Source organism: Glossina fuscipes, unplaced genomic scaffold (assembly GCF_014805625.2).
Source record: "Glossina fuscipes isolate IAEA_lab_2018 unplaced genomic scaffold, Yale_Gfus_2 222, whole genome shotgun sequence".
Classification (NCBI taxonomy): domain Eukaryota; kingdom Metazoa; phylum Arthropoda; class Insecta; order Diptera; family Glossinidae; genus Glossina; species Glossina fuscipes.
In genome coordinates this window covers 2,204,922-2,223,818 of record NW_023998565.1, presented here as the reverse complement: position 1 = coordinate 2,223,818, position 18,897 = coordinate 2,204,922, and the positions used below count along the sequence as shown (strand labels likewise).

The window sequence follows — 18,897 nt, the reverse complement described above, 5'->3', positions numbered from 1 at the left end:
CTTGTGATATGTTGAGTAAAGTTGAGAGCTGAAGATTCTGGAGAATTTGGTATATTAGATTTTAGCATATGTGTTGTTGTTTTAATTTTTTCAATATTTGCAGTTGCTTTGGTTTTTTCAATATTATCTTTGGCAAGTGATGTAACTGGTTTCGCAATATAATTTTTGGTTAATGGTGGAACAGGTTTTTCATTGGAAGCAGTTGCAGTTAAAGTCTTACTAGGCTCGATATGCCAGGCAACAGCAGCATAGGTATTACTTTTGCCAATTCCATGGGCTACAGATGGATTTCTTTCCCGATATGTGCGTCGCGCTTCGCCCATGCTACAGTAATTTTCTGTTTTGATTTTTAATATTTCACGCATCTGTACAAAACGTGGGCATTGTTTGTCTAACGCTGAGTGTTGATCATTGCAATTTATGCAGAAACTACGGGTACAGCTTTCAGTATGTGGAGGATGACCACAGTTAGCACAAGATGCAGCATTAGTGCATCTTTTTGCCGTGTGACCCAGGCGTTGGCAATTTTTACACCTCATAGGATTTGGGATGTATAGTTCTACTTTACATTTATACCACGCCACATCAACTGTTCGCGGTAATCGATAGCGATCAAAAGTTAAAATAATCCTTCCTGTAGGAGAGCGTGTTTTTCCGTCATCATTCAGTTTGGTTAATTTATATGCTTCAGTCACTCCTTGAATGCCCATTTCGCGAACAATTTCATCTTCCGGCACATGTTTTAAGCAAGGGGCATAAATTACGCCTCGAACCGAGTTAAGTTTCTCATGTAGTTTAGCTGAAATAGCACATAGATTAGCTAAAGAATTGGCCTTTATTAGTTTTTCGGTTGCGCGCGGGTTCCCAGCGAGGACCAGTAAATTCCCATCGCGTAGAATCGAGATCGAGTCGATGTATGTTGTAATGCTATCTAGAGCTTTTTTTATAGCAAAAGGGCTAATTTGGAAAATTGTTATTCGAGCATCCGTTGAAGAAATAACAATATATTTTTTATCAATAGGGATTATATCGCTGATCGGCAACACCGGAAAATCTGATTTTTTACTTTTTTTTCTTTGGGGGGATGTATCACTTAATAGATAAAATCTATTCGGGTTTTTGTCTGGCGGCCCCGGGGCCATTATGCCTTATTGTTGTCTATTTATTATTATTTTTGAAATAACCACTCACTTGAAAAGGTTTGGGAACTGTGCAAGAAGGTTGGGGACTACTAAAGAAAAGTGTCAAATGTTTTCAATTTTTTTTTTTTTTTATTTTGTTTTTTTGTTTTCTATTTTTTATTATATATAGACGAAACAAAAGCACATACGCGATATCCGCGTTAACCAGTTTTAGCAATAACACCGAAAAGACAGAAGTTAAATACACAAAAACACCGAAAACACCGAAACAATTGGAAAAACGCAGACGAATAGAAAACACGCACTACACTGAACACAAGTCGACTCGTCTAAGCGAAAATCCATTTAAAAAGTGCAAGCCAATTAAAAACTGTATTCCAACTTTAGAAAATTAACTAAAACAAAAATATTTCTACATCAAGTATTGTAGTAAGTACTTACAAAGTAAGTGGAATTAAAAAGATAACAATAATATAATAAGTAATGAGAAGATGCAAATACTCTCAAAACCTAAGAATGCTACACCAACCTAGCAGAGCTAGCAGAGTTTTATGAAAGAGAAGAAGATAGCACAGACGAAACAAAATCTCGTGTATGGTAGTTGTTTAGTTCAAATATATACCTTAGTTTAGTTGTGTTTTTGATTAGTTTAATTATATATTTTATTCAATTTTATTTGTTTAATTTAGATATATATTTTGAATAAATTATGTATCTTTCCATTTCCACATCCATATGCACTCATTGACATAACTATGTTCGATTGCTCATGCTCTGGCGTTTGCATAATCGCGTTTCTGTGTTTGTCCCTTTCATATAACTGACCACAGACAATAATATCGTTTGTTACGTAATCCAGACCTGGAAGTGTGTCGTCGATTGTTTACATTAATTTGCTTATATTGCATTTTTATGGCACACTTCAAGTGCATCATTTTTATGATTTTATTTTTAGCAACATAATTCTTAATTAGTTTATAAGAATTGTAGTTTATAAGTCATTTTTTTAATCAATAAAATTATCTTTTCTGCATTCACATTGATCACTTGTTATTTTAGCGTTTCTTCCAGTTCCAAGTGCTGGAAGAAATATATCAATAAGTTGGTACGGCTTGACGCATCGTCTTGCCGAATTTTGCCAACCAATTAGGCCCCCACTTTGACCGTTTTGTCTATTGAATAGATTGTGCAAACAATCTACCCACATTTGTTCTTCGTGTCCACGTCGGACGTTGATGACGAGTCGTGATTGGCACGACTCATCATTTGTTGGTTGCTATCAGATAAGACATTCTACTCTACAAAGAAGGGCATTTGCCTTAACAGTAGTGATCTTTAAAATCATCAAGGTAGAGAGGGTACTCATTGTAGAAGACTTATAGTCAACAAATGCAACATAGAAAAGCAATATGTACTGCTGATGAGGTACTTAGGACACGGTCCTTACTAAAATAAACTACAGAAAATGAGTGAATAATAATAATAAAAAAAGAAGGCAAATTTTTTTCATATCGCAATTTTGGCAACAAGGAACGCGCAGAGAATGGGTTATGTGCTTAACAATGAAATACTTAACATTTATCTATTGATTCCAGTATATAATTGAAGCAGCTTCGTCAACATCCGCGAATGTTTTTAAAACGAAGGAGCAACTCCTACTTAAAAAAAAGAAAGAAAATGCCCAGCATAAATCAACAACAGAACTATTTCGATATCTTTAAGTTTTTAGGAAATATTCCTATCTTCAGAAACAAAACAAATTATTCAGTTTTTTTTTTACTTGCTTATACATTAAACTCGACTAAAGTAAATCAACAGTCAAATTCAATCGACTCCTCGAAGTAAATCTTATAATAATTATTATTACAAACTGGTATAAAGTATACAAGGAGAAGTAAAAAAAAATATAATAATAAATAACAATTCATATATAAATAAGAAAGAAAAAAAAACAAAAAAAGGTATGTACACAGCTAGCATAGAAGCATACCTACAACCAATACAGATCCATGTTGCAAATAAATGTCAAAGTTTATAAAGAAAAAATAAAGAGCACAATAGATAAAGTTGTTGTTTAAAAAATCCTAGAATAAATTGAAAAGGAAAGTATAGAGATAATTTAAAAAAGTAAGCTTATATTTTATATATATATCTACTTACAAAATGAAAAGCTACTTATATTTTCCATTATATTGAGTGAAATAAGAAATGCACCAAATGAAGCAGTGACATGCTGGGATGTCTAAGGAGAGAAGAAAAGAACATCGCTACAACTGCTGCAAATACAAGACAGATAATTGTTTATATATATGTGTTCCGCTATTTATGTAATGAATTGAAAAGAAAAAAGAGGTTATTGGTATTGGTTAGGTAAACTGTGCAGTGATCGTTTCGTACATACGAACGTTGGACAGTTTAGGTGTAGAACACGGAAAGGAAAAATAATAAATAAATATAATAATATAATAATAATATAAATATAATAGCGGCGAGCTAGCCGCCAACACCCAAACTCAAATCGTGACACCATCTACGCCTTATATCCCAGATGGACGAGCTAAATGAGATAAGCGAACTATAACAGAAGCCGCCGAATCATAACAAAAGCACGGTGGTATCATCACAAAAGAAGTTCTTATATCGAGAAACAGTTCACTCACTTTTGCAAAGGGAAAACGCCCGGCTATAGTGTTTGCTATGTCCTATTTTGGTTGTTTTCTTGGCAGTTATAAAAAGGTTCGAGATTATATAGAAAACTACATTTAAAATAATTGACGAGACATGTTTTCGTAATTATTAGGAACCTAAATAAAATAAGAGAAAAAAGGATAACGCTATCAATTTATATAAAATAGTTCTAATTAATTAATTAAAAGACTAAATGATAAATCAAAAAATTAAAAGACGTATTAACCAACAAAAGACTATGCTGAAAAAAAGTATCCTCGACGCTACTCAATGTATCATACACGTAAACAAAAGTTTTATTAAATTTCCTCTCTGATCACAAATTTATCAAGTTAGACTTTATCGGTTCGATTTCCTTAATTGATTTGACTCCTACCTGTCTTGTATTTTCAAATGTCGAAAACGTTCCGACACAACAATTAATAAGCATAAACAAAATTTCTTTAATCAAACACACTTCACTTTTTAACAAGTAATTAAGAATAACACCAGTTGTACTCAAGTACTCATATACTTAACATCCATTTATTTAACTTACGTACTTAATCTTTCGAAATTCTGTTCTGAATTCTATTATTATTTCCTGTTTTTTTATTGGAAATAACCCTGAATTTAACAGTTCAAAAGATCACCTTTGTAAAAGCCATCAGCACAACGATTTAACTGCACGGCCTGCACGATAACCATAACCGAACCTTACTCTAGTCTTTCGAGAACACGAAATGGGGTAGAAATGCTGGCGATCAAGCGGTTGTTCCTACTATCCAGAAACAAAATGTAAGAGGACCGTCTAAAAAGTTAAAGTAACTGTGGACTGATGGAAGCGTACGAACTTTGCTCGATATCGAAATTTCGTATTTTTCCTCGAAAACAAACTTACTTCATAATTCGAAGCGATAATAAAGTAAAATATAGTTATAAAATACATATTTTATAGAATTAGTGCACATAGAAAAACTATCTAATCTCAGAGATTCCAATATGTCGGCAAAACTAATAGAAACATGTAATTATTTTCATTGGTTTTACCTGTTGCCATAAACCATGAAGAAATATAAATAAGAAAATAATTCTTGGGAATGACGATAAGTGGCTATACAATATAAAAAAAATAAATAAGAAAATAATTCTTGGGAATGACGATAAGTGTCTATATAATATTACCACAAACTTCCATTATGGCACCCGTTTCCTTGTTCCGAATAGTGTCGTATCCGATAAAGAACCTTTCAAACTGCGAATTTGTATGGAAATAATATAGGGAGTGTACCATGTCTTCACTCACCAGCGTAGAAATTATTCACGTAAATTATGGAATTGATTTTTTATCGAAAGACATACTTAGTTTTTTAAATAGTACTTGATGCTGATTTAAAATATAAATACTCTGTGGGGTCACTGAAGTTTCTCTCTGGGCGTCACAAACGTTTTGACAAAATAAATATATTCCTCACCCTCCAACCATAAACGAAACAATACCTTTAATCCTCTTCTTCACGATCGCGTTATTTAAAATCATTAAGCGTCATTTTAAAAATTTTAACGGCACATTCTTTTGGCACAATTTTTGGTAATTTCGGATCACAGCCCGCAAAGATTGGACAGCTACAAAAAGTGGTTGGATCTTGTCACACACTCATAGTACAGAAGCAACTGAAAAAACATTGAAGTATGACAGGCTTTATAATCTTTTATTTTGAACATAGAAAATTGAAAAGGATTAACATGACGTCCGAACAATTAGTTCAGCATTCGCACATTGCAACTAAAAATGTTTTTTTTCGTCTAACTTTAAAAAATGGCAACCAACTTAAGATCATAGTGCTTTTGTTATTGGTAGGCTCTTCAACATCTACTTGTAGTACCTTATAAATATATAGGAATTTTAGGAATTGTTCAGTGCAATCATATACGGCGAAATGAAAGTTAACGAACCAAGAGGATACAGCAAGTTTATATCAAGTGAAAAATTCTATTTTATAAATTCGATTAATTTTTCTACTCGTACAACTACATACATACCATCTAATAGCGATAATACATAAAGTATATTATAAAAGTAAATCTTCCAGGTAACGCTCAAATTCAGTTTCCCGCGATATAGTCTCACTTTCAACGTTTAGTTTATCATTCCAGACGTTATCAGTTAGATTGGTAACATTTTCATTTTGCGTCTTCCCGTACTCTGCGTCGTAGGAACTCGTTTCCAAATAAGATATGTCATTTGTATCATTCAGTCCTTTACCCTCAAAGCAAGTTGCACTAATTTCATTCTTTGAACTTTTAGATTTTCCTAAGTTTGGTTGCATAGCGGGACATTTAAAACATTCCCCATTTTTGAGTCGTTTGATTTCACGCTTTTTCGATCTGTAATTCAGTTGCACTGAATGTTCTGAGCATAACCTTAGTTTGACTAAAGCATTTTTACGATCACCTTGCTCTTGGTATACGAAATTCACCTCCCAAGTACGCAAGCCATCACGCGTGCTGCATTTACGACTGCCACACTGAAACTGACCGATGCCTGCAACAACTTCTGCTTCAGTACGCCATCTCAATGCAATTTTATTCTCTTTATATCTTGAAAGTTCCGCTATACAATATTCTTTGAAAAGCTTGTCGTAATAGCGTCGTGCTAAACGTACTTCCCAACTTTCATTTGCTGATGCGTTCACTTCTTTTTCGTTATCACTCCATAGGAAACGATGATGTTCTCTTATGATGTCGATATCACGTTTATGCTTTCGACATTCTACATGTTTTTTATTTAAAACAAATGACCTGAGTATATACTCGTGCCGTTCTCGATCATTTAATGATTTTAGACATTTCGAAAACATTTTTTATAAAAGGGTTTTTTCCTTACGAAAAATTGGTCTGCGAAAATTTTACAATACGAATTTTTATGTTTTTTCGGATTCATCACTGACGTGCAAATTTACCTTCATATATCCGCTTGTAAACAAGAGCTAAAATAACTTCACCATAATTTTCAATCGCAACGCCAGTTTGTTAATGTGTCTAACATAATCCTCTACACTTAATGATTATAATTGGGCGTGTTTGAAAGTTCATAAGGTATTTTAGCCAAAGTTTCTTTAAAAAATATATTTTTATTGAAGTATTCCACATCAACATGAACTCTCAAGACGGTCAAAACGAAATTCCTAGCAAATGTAAAAACAGTGTCAATCAGTTTGGTGCATTTGATATTAAAAACTATCAAAATCAAATATTTTAGAAACTTTAATGAATTCCTTTACCTTGTTTCCATAAACCAAGCTAATTTTTATAATGTACCACTTTAATGATTTTTTTTTTTTGATTTCTTGTAAAAGTGAGAAAAACCACTTAAGGAATATAAGTAAAATAATTAATTAATTGTTTCTGTCAAAATAGCTGCCAGCGAACGCTGCGATAATTTTTTTAGAATACACAACAACAAATTCTCTTACTAGCTCAACAAGGAAGCTGTCAAAATAAAAAACGCTGGGAATGGAACACGTCACAACGATTACTGACATCGCCTAACATTCTTTTTATTTCATTCTTTGTTTGATTTTAAGACCGAAAACATCTTTTCTTTTACTCAATCGCGGTAAGAAAAAGTTTCAAATGTTCATTATTTTTATCATAGGTTCCACTTGTTGCCCTTATAGTTTTGCGCATATGTGTTAAATTAAATTTTTGCCTTTGTAGAACAGTTTTCATGTAAGCGGCCACATTTGTTTACACTTCTCAATAATTGAAAATGGGTTTGTATGAAAATTGCATACATCTGAGAATAAGCTTGATTACACTTCTCAATTGAAAATAATAATTTAATATCATCTTGCATTTAAGTGCATTTTGTATTTTACCACTGCAACAATTAAAATACTGACTGCAAGATTTTTGTTTTTACGAAAATACAGCGCTGTTTTACTTTTTAAAAGCCAGTCATGCAGACATTTTAAAAATTTTCCTACAATTTGCGTTCATACACAAAGTTAGCCGATATGTCTTTGCAAATCGGCGGCCCCGAAAATACAAATACCTAAAGGAAAACGTCCTGCTCGATTACTTTTTATACAACTTGCCTTAAAAGTTAGAACAAACAGAATTCTACAAAAATAAGAATACAGTGTGCATATCAAAGGCCTTAACCAGTTCTATAAGAATTGTTGAGATCGATTTATTTAAAAAAAATTTCTCAAACTTGGCAACGTAGTGAATCTGTACATATTTGGAAAGGAATATTATCTAGAAGAAAATACCATAGAATCTATATAGTTGTCCAATTTTTATTTACTTTATTCATTGTAAAAACTAAACAGTGAAGAAATTGTAAATTTCAGCAATTCACTCTTTAATTTCATAACTATTCGAAGACTAACTATCAACGACCCCAAACGAAGACTCACTCTCAAAGACCGTCAAACTAAGACTAGCTCTATATTATTCTAACTTGTTCTACTCTACCCTAGTCCTAACCTATTCTTATTCGATTCTTAATCTATTCCTATGCTAACTTACTCCCTAACTTAAATTAGCATCCCCTCTCCCCCACCAGAGACGGAGAACCCGTGAGGCCAACTTTGAGACGACTTTGAGTCCTCACAGATCCTCCGAAGAAGTGACTGGTGATACGAGTTTTCTCTCAACGCAGAGCATGAAAAATAAAATAAAAATCAATGCAGGGCATGAAAAATTGAATAAAAATCAATGCAGAGAGATACGGGTTGTGTCAACGTGGGCTACTATGTGCGTACATTTGATTGACAGAGCCTTGGCTGTGGGTGACTTTTGTTGTCGTGTATGTGATGATACGATGGTCCTAACCGTGACTTCTCAGGGATTGTTGCTGTTGTTCTGCATTTTGTCGTTGTTGGTCGTTGTGGTAGTTGTTGCTGCCGTCGAGGTAACAGCGGTTTCGAAAACCCTTGACGGCGGCCGTTGCCACTGTGGCCGTGTTTAGCATTGTTATAGAGACTGCAATGCGATAGTTGTTGGTTGGTCCGATGTTGATGATTTTTGTTGTCACTGTGCTGCTGTTGTTCCGCTGGTAGGAGAATAGGTGGTCGTGGCTGTGATTGCTGTTGTGTTAAAATTGTTATTAACGATAATTGTTGGGGTAAATGGTCGCAATTGTTGTTGTGCTGTCGTGACGCTATTATCACAAGCGATATGCTGCTCGGTCGACGTTGTTGATGATGTTGTTGATGTGAGTGCTTAGCGCCTCCGGGTGCGGCGAGGACTGTCCCGTTTAGCTGCCCACTCCCGTTGGTGGCTGACAGTGATGATATACAGATGTTCATCGATCAACATAGTCTGCCGGTCCGGAGCTCCTGTTCTTTGGAATTCTGCGAATATCCGGGTGATCAGTCTGGCCGCATTGAGACGGACTACTATCGGCAGGTACGTGATTGAAAAGAATTGCAGGTCCGGCTGTGTCGTGGCACGGTCGCTACTTAGATGGACCCCTCAGGGAAGTTTGCGCGGCGAGGGCCGCGCATAGCCTGTGGAAGCCAGGGTAACTCAATAACCCTCCATTCACGATAGTTGCCCAATTTTTATTTACTTCATTCATTGTAAAAACAGTGAAGAAATTGTAAATTTCAGCAATGGGAATAAATAGGTCATGCGCTGCAGAGATTTTATTTCGAATTTCGTCAGATGTGGTTTATTTGCGTCTATTAAATAGGGAGTAGGTTACGGAAATTTTACTTCGAATTCTATCGAATTCGGTTTAGTTTGGGTCTATTACGCTAATGCAATAAAACAAAACATTAAATATTATCATCCTCGTGTGTTATGCATAGAGAGCATTTAAGATTATGACAGGGATTTTCAAAATTTGCACTTTTATTATTATTACTATTTTTCTTATTTGTTTAGGTCACGGGTATAAATGAGGGCAGTGAAGCAACTTGCTATTACTGCAGAAAATTAAAAGCAGTGAAAGCGAAAGCAATAATCATTGTCAATACGAAAAAATATTCTTAGACTACTTTGTTTGTAGCCCAATTTTTGTTTTCTTTTTTCCTGTTATTTGAATTTAAAAAAAGAACCAAAATTGTGTGCAAAATTAGAAGGTGGATAAAGAAGCTTTAATTGAAAAAATCTTTACTGTTAATGCATCCCAATAGTCAATATTCACTAATATTATGTGGTAGCAAATGTGTACAGCCTAGAGGGTGTTAAACTCATAAATTAAAACTTTCCTTTCATTCGGAGTTAGCTATTAGCAATGATTCCCTGCACTTTTCAGAACATTTTAACTGACATTTTGCAACCCTACGGAGCTCGCGTGTAAAAATTTTCAAGAATTACATATTACGCAAAGTGTCGGTAACCTCTTTATATAGGGTTCTTAAGTCTTCCATAATTAACAATTAGTTTTATTATAATTACTTCCGTTTATCACGTTTTTTATGTTTAACTTTCTTATGATCATGATTTACTAAACGTATTTGCTGTATAAGCCTTGCTCGAGGCCATCAGTTTTATAGCGCTGCTGCAACTGACATGCCATAGCTTGTCTAGTATTGATGGTAGATCTAAGGCTAAGTGGAAATGAAAAATTGTAAGATTGAAATCAAACTTAGTTCTTATAAACGCTAACCGGGTGCGATATTGACACAAGACATAGAACTTTCACAATCGATTTTATTATTATGAAACAAGAGAGGAATGTTGTAGAAAAATATTTAATTCTTCATTTACCAAGCCTATAAACATAATCGAGAGAAGAGAGAGGACGAGTATGGTGGACCCCGAGAAGTAACTTCGTTAGAGACGGAGTTTGAAGACGTGTAGAAAGCCATAACAATATTCATATCGTCCGTGCTTGTTTAAAATTCACTTTTTCATTATGTTTATAATAATAAGCTTATAAGCTAAAGTTTCGAATATAAGTAATTTTAGAGAATATAAAAAAAAATTATTAAAATTAAACTAAATCTTAATAATTAACGAATCATTCAAAGTATTAAATTTACAGCAAGACTTCAAATATTGAACATTTACAAAGTATATATTTAATCATAAGATTTTGTTCACAATTGCAAATAGGATTGACTCTGATTGCAAACGAGGGTGAAATGAGATTATGATTACCACGGAGACCAAATTTTTCCACTGTGTCATCCATAATTGCAAATGTTAAAACTGTGGATTTGGATATGTTTACTCGCTGATTCCCCAGAAGTCCAATATGCATCAAGCCAATTTCAATTTTATGTCCGCAAGTGGCAAGGGTATTTCCTATTTTGTTAAAAGTTTCCCAAGTGAAACTTCAATAGCTGGATAGATGGGTTTTAGATAGACAGATTTTATGACTGGCAAACTGCCCGTGATGATAACCGTTTTAGGTTCAGTTTTGCGAGCAACGCTTGTGTGTTGAAGAAATAACCTCGATCGTAAATATTGATGCGTTTTTTTGGCATATTATTAACTTGGACCTATCATGCGGCATCAATTATTGCATAGACAAGTGTCAGGTCATCACTTTTAGAGTCTGTAACAAAAAGACGTCAATGTTAATGTTGTAAACAGTGAATTTTTCCTGCGGTTAGTTCTGGGTAAGCCCAACTTGGCGTGTATTCTTTCTTCTGTGTTGAGACTTCACAAGAATTAACGTTTAAAGACGAGGGTGGTTTTCGGGGGACGTTTACCGGGATGGTTATTCCTTTTGCAATTTGTATGAAGAAATGAATTACGGATTAGTATCTTTCGTTTTTCTTTTTTTGTAATAATAACCGTTTTAATATCTTCATCCATTATTGATATGCTAGAGTTTAACGATTTCGCGATGATTTTGACTTTTAACTCGTACACGCTATTTTTTAAATTACACTTGTAACCTTGTAAATGTTAAAAGCGTAAGCTACCTATTTAATAACTCGGTGTAGAAATTGGCGGAATCATCTAATGTAAGCTATCCTAAGGCTTTCTTCTGAGCATATGATTAGATGACATAAGCCACAGATTGTGCGCAAAGCAAACAAAACTTCTTTTTTTATTCTAAATAAAAAGTTATAATTTCACAAAAAATGCACAGCGTTAGTTATATTTCTGCGCACTTTATATAGAATGCAGAAAAACATTATTAAAAGCAATATTCGAATAAAACGATGTAGGATTCTTACCAAATTAATATTTCTGAATTGGCTTTACTTTCGCAAACCATATACAGTGTAATCACATTTCTGAAAGTTAGCTTTCGTGCACGGCGAAGCCGATGATTGTCGAACGTTTTTTTGGGCTTTCCACGTGCAAATGGAAGAGCCAAAAAAAAGAAATTTTTGTTTTTACTCATTTCTGGCTATCAAAACTGACAAAATAACAGTTGGTTCTGCTTCCTGATAAATAAACGAACAAACCAAGTAATAAAAAGTAGTGATCCGCAACTATACCGTACATTTAGCTTTACCGCGAGCGATTAAGGAGATTCGCAATTTTGCTGAGAAGCAAATGGATACTTCTGATGTAGGAATCGATCCTCGCTTGATTAAATATATTTCGTTCAAGGATATTAGGAAAAGAAGTTGTAAATGCATCTTTCAAATCGACGAAATTACCCATTGTTCTTTAAAACAGTAAATCTCCGCTTATTTTCTTCGCTTGTGCTTAGGACGATGCCGCAATAATGATTCTTCCAACAAATTATAAACATTTACTACTTATACATTTAAAAAGTTACAAACTGGAAGTGTTGAATCTGATGTTGATTTTAGAATTTATGTTGACAAATTTTCAATTTTATGTTGATTTTTTATGCGTTGGTGTTTTTATTTATGTATTATTTATATATTGGACGTATTCATATCTTATAAAATAAATTATATAGAAAAATAAAAATAATAGAAAACGCGGAAAAAGAAAGTTTCAATTTGTAAATCTTGACGCTATATTATACCTTATTTTTACACCCAATTGTCTTAACTATGAGAGGTCTGCGAAGACATCGGCAACATCACCTCAATATGTTTCGGACGCTAATGAATCCAAATCTTTGCTTCCCCAAGTTGGAACTTTTAGTGTATGCAAATGTGGGGGATATGGAATATATCTGCTTTTACGCTCTTCTTCCAACGAAATATACCAGTGACCTTGAAATATAAACAGACTTACTATAGGTTTTGAATAAAAAAAGTAGGTAATACTAACCTTCCTATAAACAAATGCATTTTTCAAGTTGTTCGTCAGTGCTGCCGTTAACGTTCTAACGGATATCCACTATCGCCCATAAATGTTTGGAAGATAAAAATGCGTAGTGCTTTAAATAATCTCACCAAGGGCCTAAGCATCGCCATCGTAATGGTCTTGTAAGTAGGTATGAGCTAAGCCAATGTGTGTGTTTGTTTAAGATATAGCTTACATATTCCAATTAACGTCAATTTATGCCTCTTCAACGTATATATGCGATCAGATTCAAATGTTTGCGAAAATTTTGTCTTCTGTTCTTTGTAAGAGAAACAATTATGTTTGGATTTTATAGTATTTTCCTTACAATTGCCATTTTGAACAGCCACTACTAAAGCAAAACATGAATTATTCACTTTTCGCCTAATTTGACAAATATGAAAGAGTGTATCTAACAGATGAAGTACATAAGTGAAGCAAAAAAAAAAACGTCATTACGAAACAGTGCTGAATACTAGGCATACACGTGAAGCAGACAAGCCAGAAAGCGAAAACGTAAGCTAACTTTCAGATACCTTATTACATTATGATTTTTTCAAACGATTTTGGCTTATTTGCGGGATTGGAAGTATTCGACTCAGCAACCATCCACCAAAGCAGAAGCTAGGACCCAATCCTGGAACTAACGCGTCACTGGAGACTGGCAAGTTGTACCGACTAACTTTCCTATGTAACGTTAACGTAAAAAGCATTGTGGAATTACTTAAGAAAACGAATGCAATTAAAAGTAAACTCTATTTCACAGATTCCTTGCCAAATTCAGCAATGTTTCGGTCATTACGTATGCGAATAGCTAACTACATATTTTGACAGACTTTGACTTAGATGGGGATCTGAATGCCAAGAACACAGCTTGGGGATACATGACTGATATATTTAAGTTCATTAAATGTTTGGGTAAATTTCCAAATATACTTGAATGAATGTAACGTCCAAATATACTTGGCCGCTAGTGTTTTTACTTGCTTTTCTATTTCTTTTGCAAGTTCTTATCACAAAAGATTGGAAACATTTTCCGCAAAGGAAGTATTACAAATAGGGTTTTGTGTCTTTGGAATGAAAAAGCTAACAAACTCATCTTATGCGTAGCAATTGGTCAAACTGAGTCTATTGTCAAATGTCCTCTATTGCAAGAATTGTTGCGTGATATTTTGGATACATTTGAGCAACCTAATAGAATTTATAATCTCCAAAAGGTGCCTCTAACAGCTCGTGGTAAAGTAAATCGCTTTCAGTTAATGAAGATCGTTAAGGCTTTGTAGGAGAGAGAGCACAAAACTCCGTTACAAATTTTTAAACAATTCTTGAAAAGTATTATGGTACTAAACCAAGAATACACATGACATCGAAGAATATACAACAAAACGTTCTAAATTGACAACAAATTTAAGTTTTAGCCATGAACGTGTTAAGTTTGCCTTAAGTTTGACTACCGAAATTGATAGTGTTTTACCGCACTCTGTTAATCAACGTAATCTATTAGAAATGTTCTTAGATACAGTGTGACAATAAATGATACGAAATTCCTAGGTAGCTTAGATGAAAGGCGAATTGAAGTGAGAAGATTTTGAGCGAAATTACTATTCACTCGAAAGTTATTTAAACTTGTCTGGTCAGCAAATTTGCATAAGTGCTTAGATGCTAGTCGATCATTGTATGAACAAAATGTTGCGGTTGGCTCGCGTTCTCATCTATTATTAGTATTAAATGCTAACGATGGCGAAGAAATTTTCAAATTAACGCTTATGGATCAAAAATCCTGTGCTGTTCCTAACGAATCAATTGCTATGATTGGCTGTTATGATCATTTTTATGCAACATGTGTTTTTTCAGGGTAGAAGATTTGCATTTATTGAAATCAGCTATCCATGAAGAGATGGTGGGGGAAAAATGATATAACTTAAATTAATTAGAGAATTAAGAAGAACAGTAATAGAAAAAATTGGAAAAATCCATAGTAAATAAATAAATAGTCAAATCAAACATGTTAATTTATTTAACAAATCTAATAACAATAATGATTAAAACCCTACGCAAGTTTTTTAACAATCATAATACAATAATATAATAACATATATAATAATACTATAAATAACAATAAACTATTGTATACAGATCCCCAGCAGACATAGCTACATCCAAATGCTTCTTCATGATACACGCCTCTTCATTCCTGATGGTCACTTTCAGGCGAGTTCAGTGCAGAGAATATCTATTATCTAAATAGCATATTAACATAATGTAAACATGCACATATATAATATGAAAATATGTAATATAGTTTATATAATATAAATCTGTTTAAAGTAACATAATAAAATATAACATAGATATACATAAAACGAATAATCGTATAAATATGTTTTGTTACAATTGTTGCCTGCATCCTTTTGCCGATGTCCTTTTCTGGCATACGTGCACTGTAGCAAAACGTAGAAAATTTTGTATGCATCCAAGAAAACGGCACATACTTCTTCGGCAGGACAATCGTTAAATATCAATCTCCTATAAAAGCAATCATTGCCTTTGAGGAAGCTGTTAGTATTACAAGCAGAGCTGAAAAGCAGTTTAGCTCTGCCCCTGCTAATTACTCTTAATTCTACTAAGTCATCGCTGTTGTAGGTTTTTAGATAATCACAAAAAAAAAGTCCGAGCTGATATTTACACCTTTTCCATCGGCATTTTCACAAGTTTCAAAAAAAACGTTCATATAAAAATCCTCGAAATCGTCTTCTCTATGTAAATATTCGTTAGACAAGTTTGCTTTCTTCTTGCTAGGTGTTAAAATACATACGTTCTTTTTTCTCATCGTTCAAACTTTTCTTAGGAAAATCTATATCAAATGTTATATGTAAGTTGCCGTCTAAGTTGTTGTTCTCATAGTTGGGCATTTCTTCGCTTTTTTAAATATGCGTGCTCCAGGCCATGTTATCTTTTCTTAATGTAAGCACGCTTACAGTACCACGTAAATTGAGAACACCTCCGCCTTTCAAAAAAATTAAGGCTTCTTTATAACTTAGGAATTCAGGAAAAGAATATATTTCATTGTCATTGACGGTGACATATACTCCTCATAAATATATTTACATATGCAAATATGCAAGAAATAACTGCCAAAGAATTTGTTCTTCGGCAGGCTTACTTTACTTTATCAAGTGCAACATACATAAAAGAAAAAAAAAAAAGAGAGTTTAATATTTGCAAACGAAATTAATGCCTCTTTTTGCATTCGTCTACGCGTAGATCCACGCAAGAGTACAATGAAATAAGCAGCGAGAGGAAAACATTTCTAAAGTCTCAACAATCATTATAGGCTTTGTTTCGACAGTAGTTAAGAAAAGAAATTTGCAAAGTCCCAAAAAAGTTTCTCAGAAATTACTTTCGTTTTATTTTCATAATATTTTTATGCCCATTACCGAAGCATGAGGGGTATATTCATTTTGTTAAAATGCTTGCAACGCTTAGAAGCATCAGAAAATCAGAGATGCCATAAAGTTCATTTACCTACAGTGACCTTTCAACGTTTACTTAAATATTAGCCTATATCAAGAACGGCAATTCACAAGGTCCTATAAAAAAATTTTCCGGGCAAAACTTAATATAACCTGGACGTCTTTGGAAAGACTATTAATAAAGGATTCACGCCGTACCACTTTCTTTTTTTCACATGGCATGGTTTGCCCATGGTAGCTAAGCAAATTTTCCCTTTACCAGTCTCATTTATGAAATAGTGTAAAAATTTTATTCTTTCAAATGTTAATCAGTTTACATAAAAATATGTTTCATTTATATTTTGTAAAAAAATCATCGAAATATTCTATTTTAACTATATTTTGACTTAGATCCCTCCCAAACATCGTTTAACGGCTTAACAGAACTTTTTCTTTGCTAGTTATATTTAAATATAACTGCAAACCCTTAAAATGTTTGTATCTTGTACAGCCTACTAGATTATAGTTGTTGAGAGAATACGCACACCTTTTTACTAAGAACTTAAATGATTTTTCGTATTCTTATTTAGTCCATTTTTGATCTAACGCCTATCTTGAAATTTCTTCTACATTCTTCTATTACGAGTATATGACGGTAAAGTAACTTAATCGGCTGCATATGTTATTCACAGCCATAACACTATATTCAAAATAACTAAAAAAAGTCATTTTATAAAAACCCCCTTTTTTATGTTACGGAAAGTCCTTATTTTGGATGGGCTATATACAAGAGGCGCGTTAATAAGACAGCTCAAAAGAGAAGTGCTATAAAAATGCGTCCATATGTTATTTCATTATTCTTGACTCCATTTCATCAATTGACGAAATCTAAATGGGCTTGCATATTCACTTATTATTCTTCTTCCGTAAGCAAAACATAAATATTGAAGAATATATTTCTTACCTTTTTATAAAATACGTGAAAGTCCTCAAGTCTCTTTTGTCAATTGTACTAGCTTCAATTCATTTTTTAGGTAAATAGTTTTTAATTCCCTACGTTTTAACAATTGCTCTAAATTATCTTCCAACAATTCTTTAGAATCTAATTTAGGCTGGTTTTTATGAAACGCCTATATTTATAAGATGTCTATATGGGCATATGTCAAGTGTTCTTAACGATTTTTGCTTCGTTCTTTCAGCAATGCATATAAATGCGTTTTTGTAAGCGCTTTAAAGTGACCCCATGCAATTACTTAAACGCACTGCCACCACCAAATCATATGACTGAAGTCAATTAAAGATTGCATTAGCGCTTCATTAGATTTACAATATTACGTGTTGCATTTCACGCCAATATAACATTTTTTTCACTTCAAATTTGCAACGGGAGTCAATTTACAGCTGGGGGTTTCGTTCAGGGCTGTTCAGCGGTCGGGTCCAAGAAATTTTTTCGTTAACTTAACGGAACATTTGTATTTTTGTATTAAATCAAAATATTGGCAGAATTGAAGAAGAGTAAAAAATGGCCTTATTTGCGAAGTTACTTCGTAGGGAAAGAAAAAAACCAACCAACACGGTTAAGAAAAGATGTAGTTGTTACAGGTATTTTACTTAACGATGCTATACCAGCTGATTTTAAACCTTTTGTTAAGCAATTGTTCGAAGAAATGAAATTGTAAATTTTCATTTTGACAACAACCAAAAATGGCGGCACCAATTAAATGGAAAATGTCAGCAAAATAATGAAGTCTTTATGTCTTTAGCAAGGGACGCTTCAGCTCCTTTGAATTATTACATTGTCTTTCATTATTTATATCAATTACTACCCAAAGACGCTATAATCGTTAGTGAACGAGAAAATACAATGAACAACGCCATTTCTTTTTTCTCTAAAATATGGCTGATACATAAATAGCTTAAATAAAGAAGAATTTTAACTATTTTATTTTCACGATTTCCACTACATTTCTATCAGCACATTAAATAAAAGTTCAATTCCAAAATGCAGCAAATTGCAACTGTTTAATTATAAAAATTAAAAAAATGAAAGAAACAAAATTTTAAATTAAGATTTTCGCATTTAAGTTTCGTATTTTTTCTTAACATTTTTGTTTCTTTTTTAAATTCAATTGACCATAAATATTTGTATATTAATTTGTTGTTGTGTATGCAAACGGCTTAAAAAGAATGTTTACATTGCATAATTCATTGGGAGTGATTTTTTGGTAAAATCTTTCTTAATTCGCAATAAAGGACCAGGCAAACTTTTTTAAGGCATTACCTTTCAGACTGAATCCTTATTTTCATCAAAAACATGTGCGCAGTTAAATTTTCAAGGTTTGTGTTTCTTGCCAAGAAAACTATGCAATGTTATAAGCTTTTAATCAACCTTTAGTTTCTTCAGAATAGTTATAAACCTACTTAAGAGGAATGAAAAAAAAAAAAAAAAA

The 18,897-nt window shown here is 33.2% G+C and overlaps 1 protein-coding gene and 1 long non-coding RNA gene across 6 annotated transcripts; both read right to left on the bottom strand.

Moving 5' to 3' along the window:
• Positions 1–2,091: 2,091 nt before the first annotated feature.
• Positions 2,092–7,279, bottom strand: LOC119642364 (protein FRA10AC1). 5 transcript variants are annotated; one of them, XR_005248016.1, is made up of 6 exons: positions 7,094–7,279; positions 6,773–6,997; positions 5,853–6,707; positions 4,995–5,483; positions 3,303–4,923; positions 2,092–3,226 (listed from the first exon to the last, which is right to left on the bottom strand). XR_005248016.1 is itself a non-coding variant. In XM_038041502.1 (3 exons), exon 3 carries the CDS (start codon positions 6,668–6,670, stop codon positions 5,882–5,884), a length of 789 nt encoding a protein of 262 aa, XP_037897430.1. In that variant the 5' UTR covers positions 6,671–6,707; positions 6,773–6,997; positions 7,094–7,279; the 3' UTR covers positions 5,508–5,881. The 5 variants fall into 5 exon arrangements, 1 of the variants encoding a protein (XP_037897430.1); XR_005248015.1 differs by having other exon boundaries at positions 3,303–5,483; XR_005248018.1 differs by lacking the exon at positions 4,995–5,483 and having other exon boundaries at positions 3,067–3,226; positions 3,303–3,415.
• A 3,651-nt stretch (positions 7,280–10,930) lies between these two features.
• LOC119642365 lies at positions 10,931–13,267 on the bottom strand. The gene is made up of 3 exons (XR_005248019.1): positions 12,981–13,267; positions 12,730–12,922; positions 10,931–11,328 (listed from the first exon to the last, which is right to left on the bottom strand). It is a non-coding gene; the product is annotated as an uncharacterized LOC119642365 (long non-coding RNA).
• Positions 13,268–18,897: the final 5,630 nt, after the last annotated feature.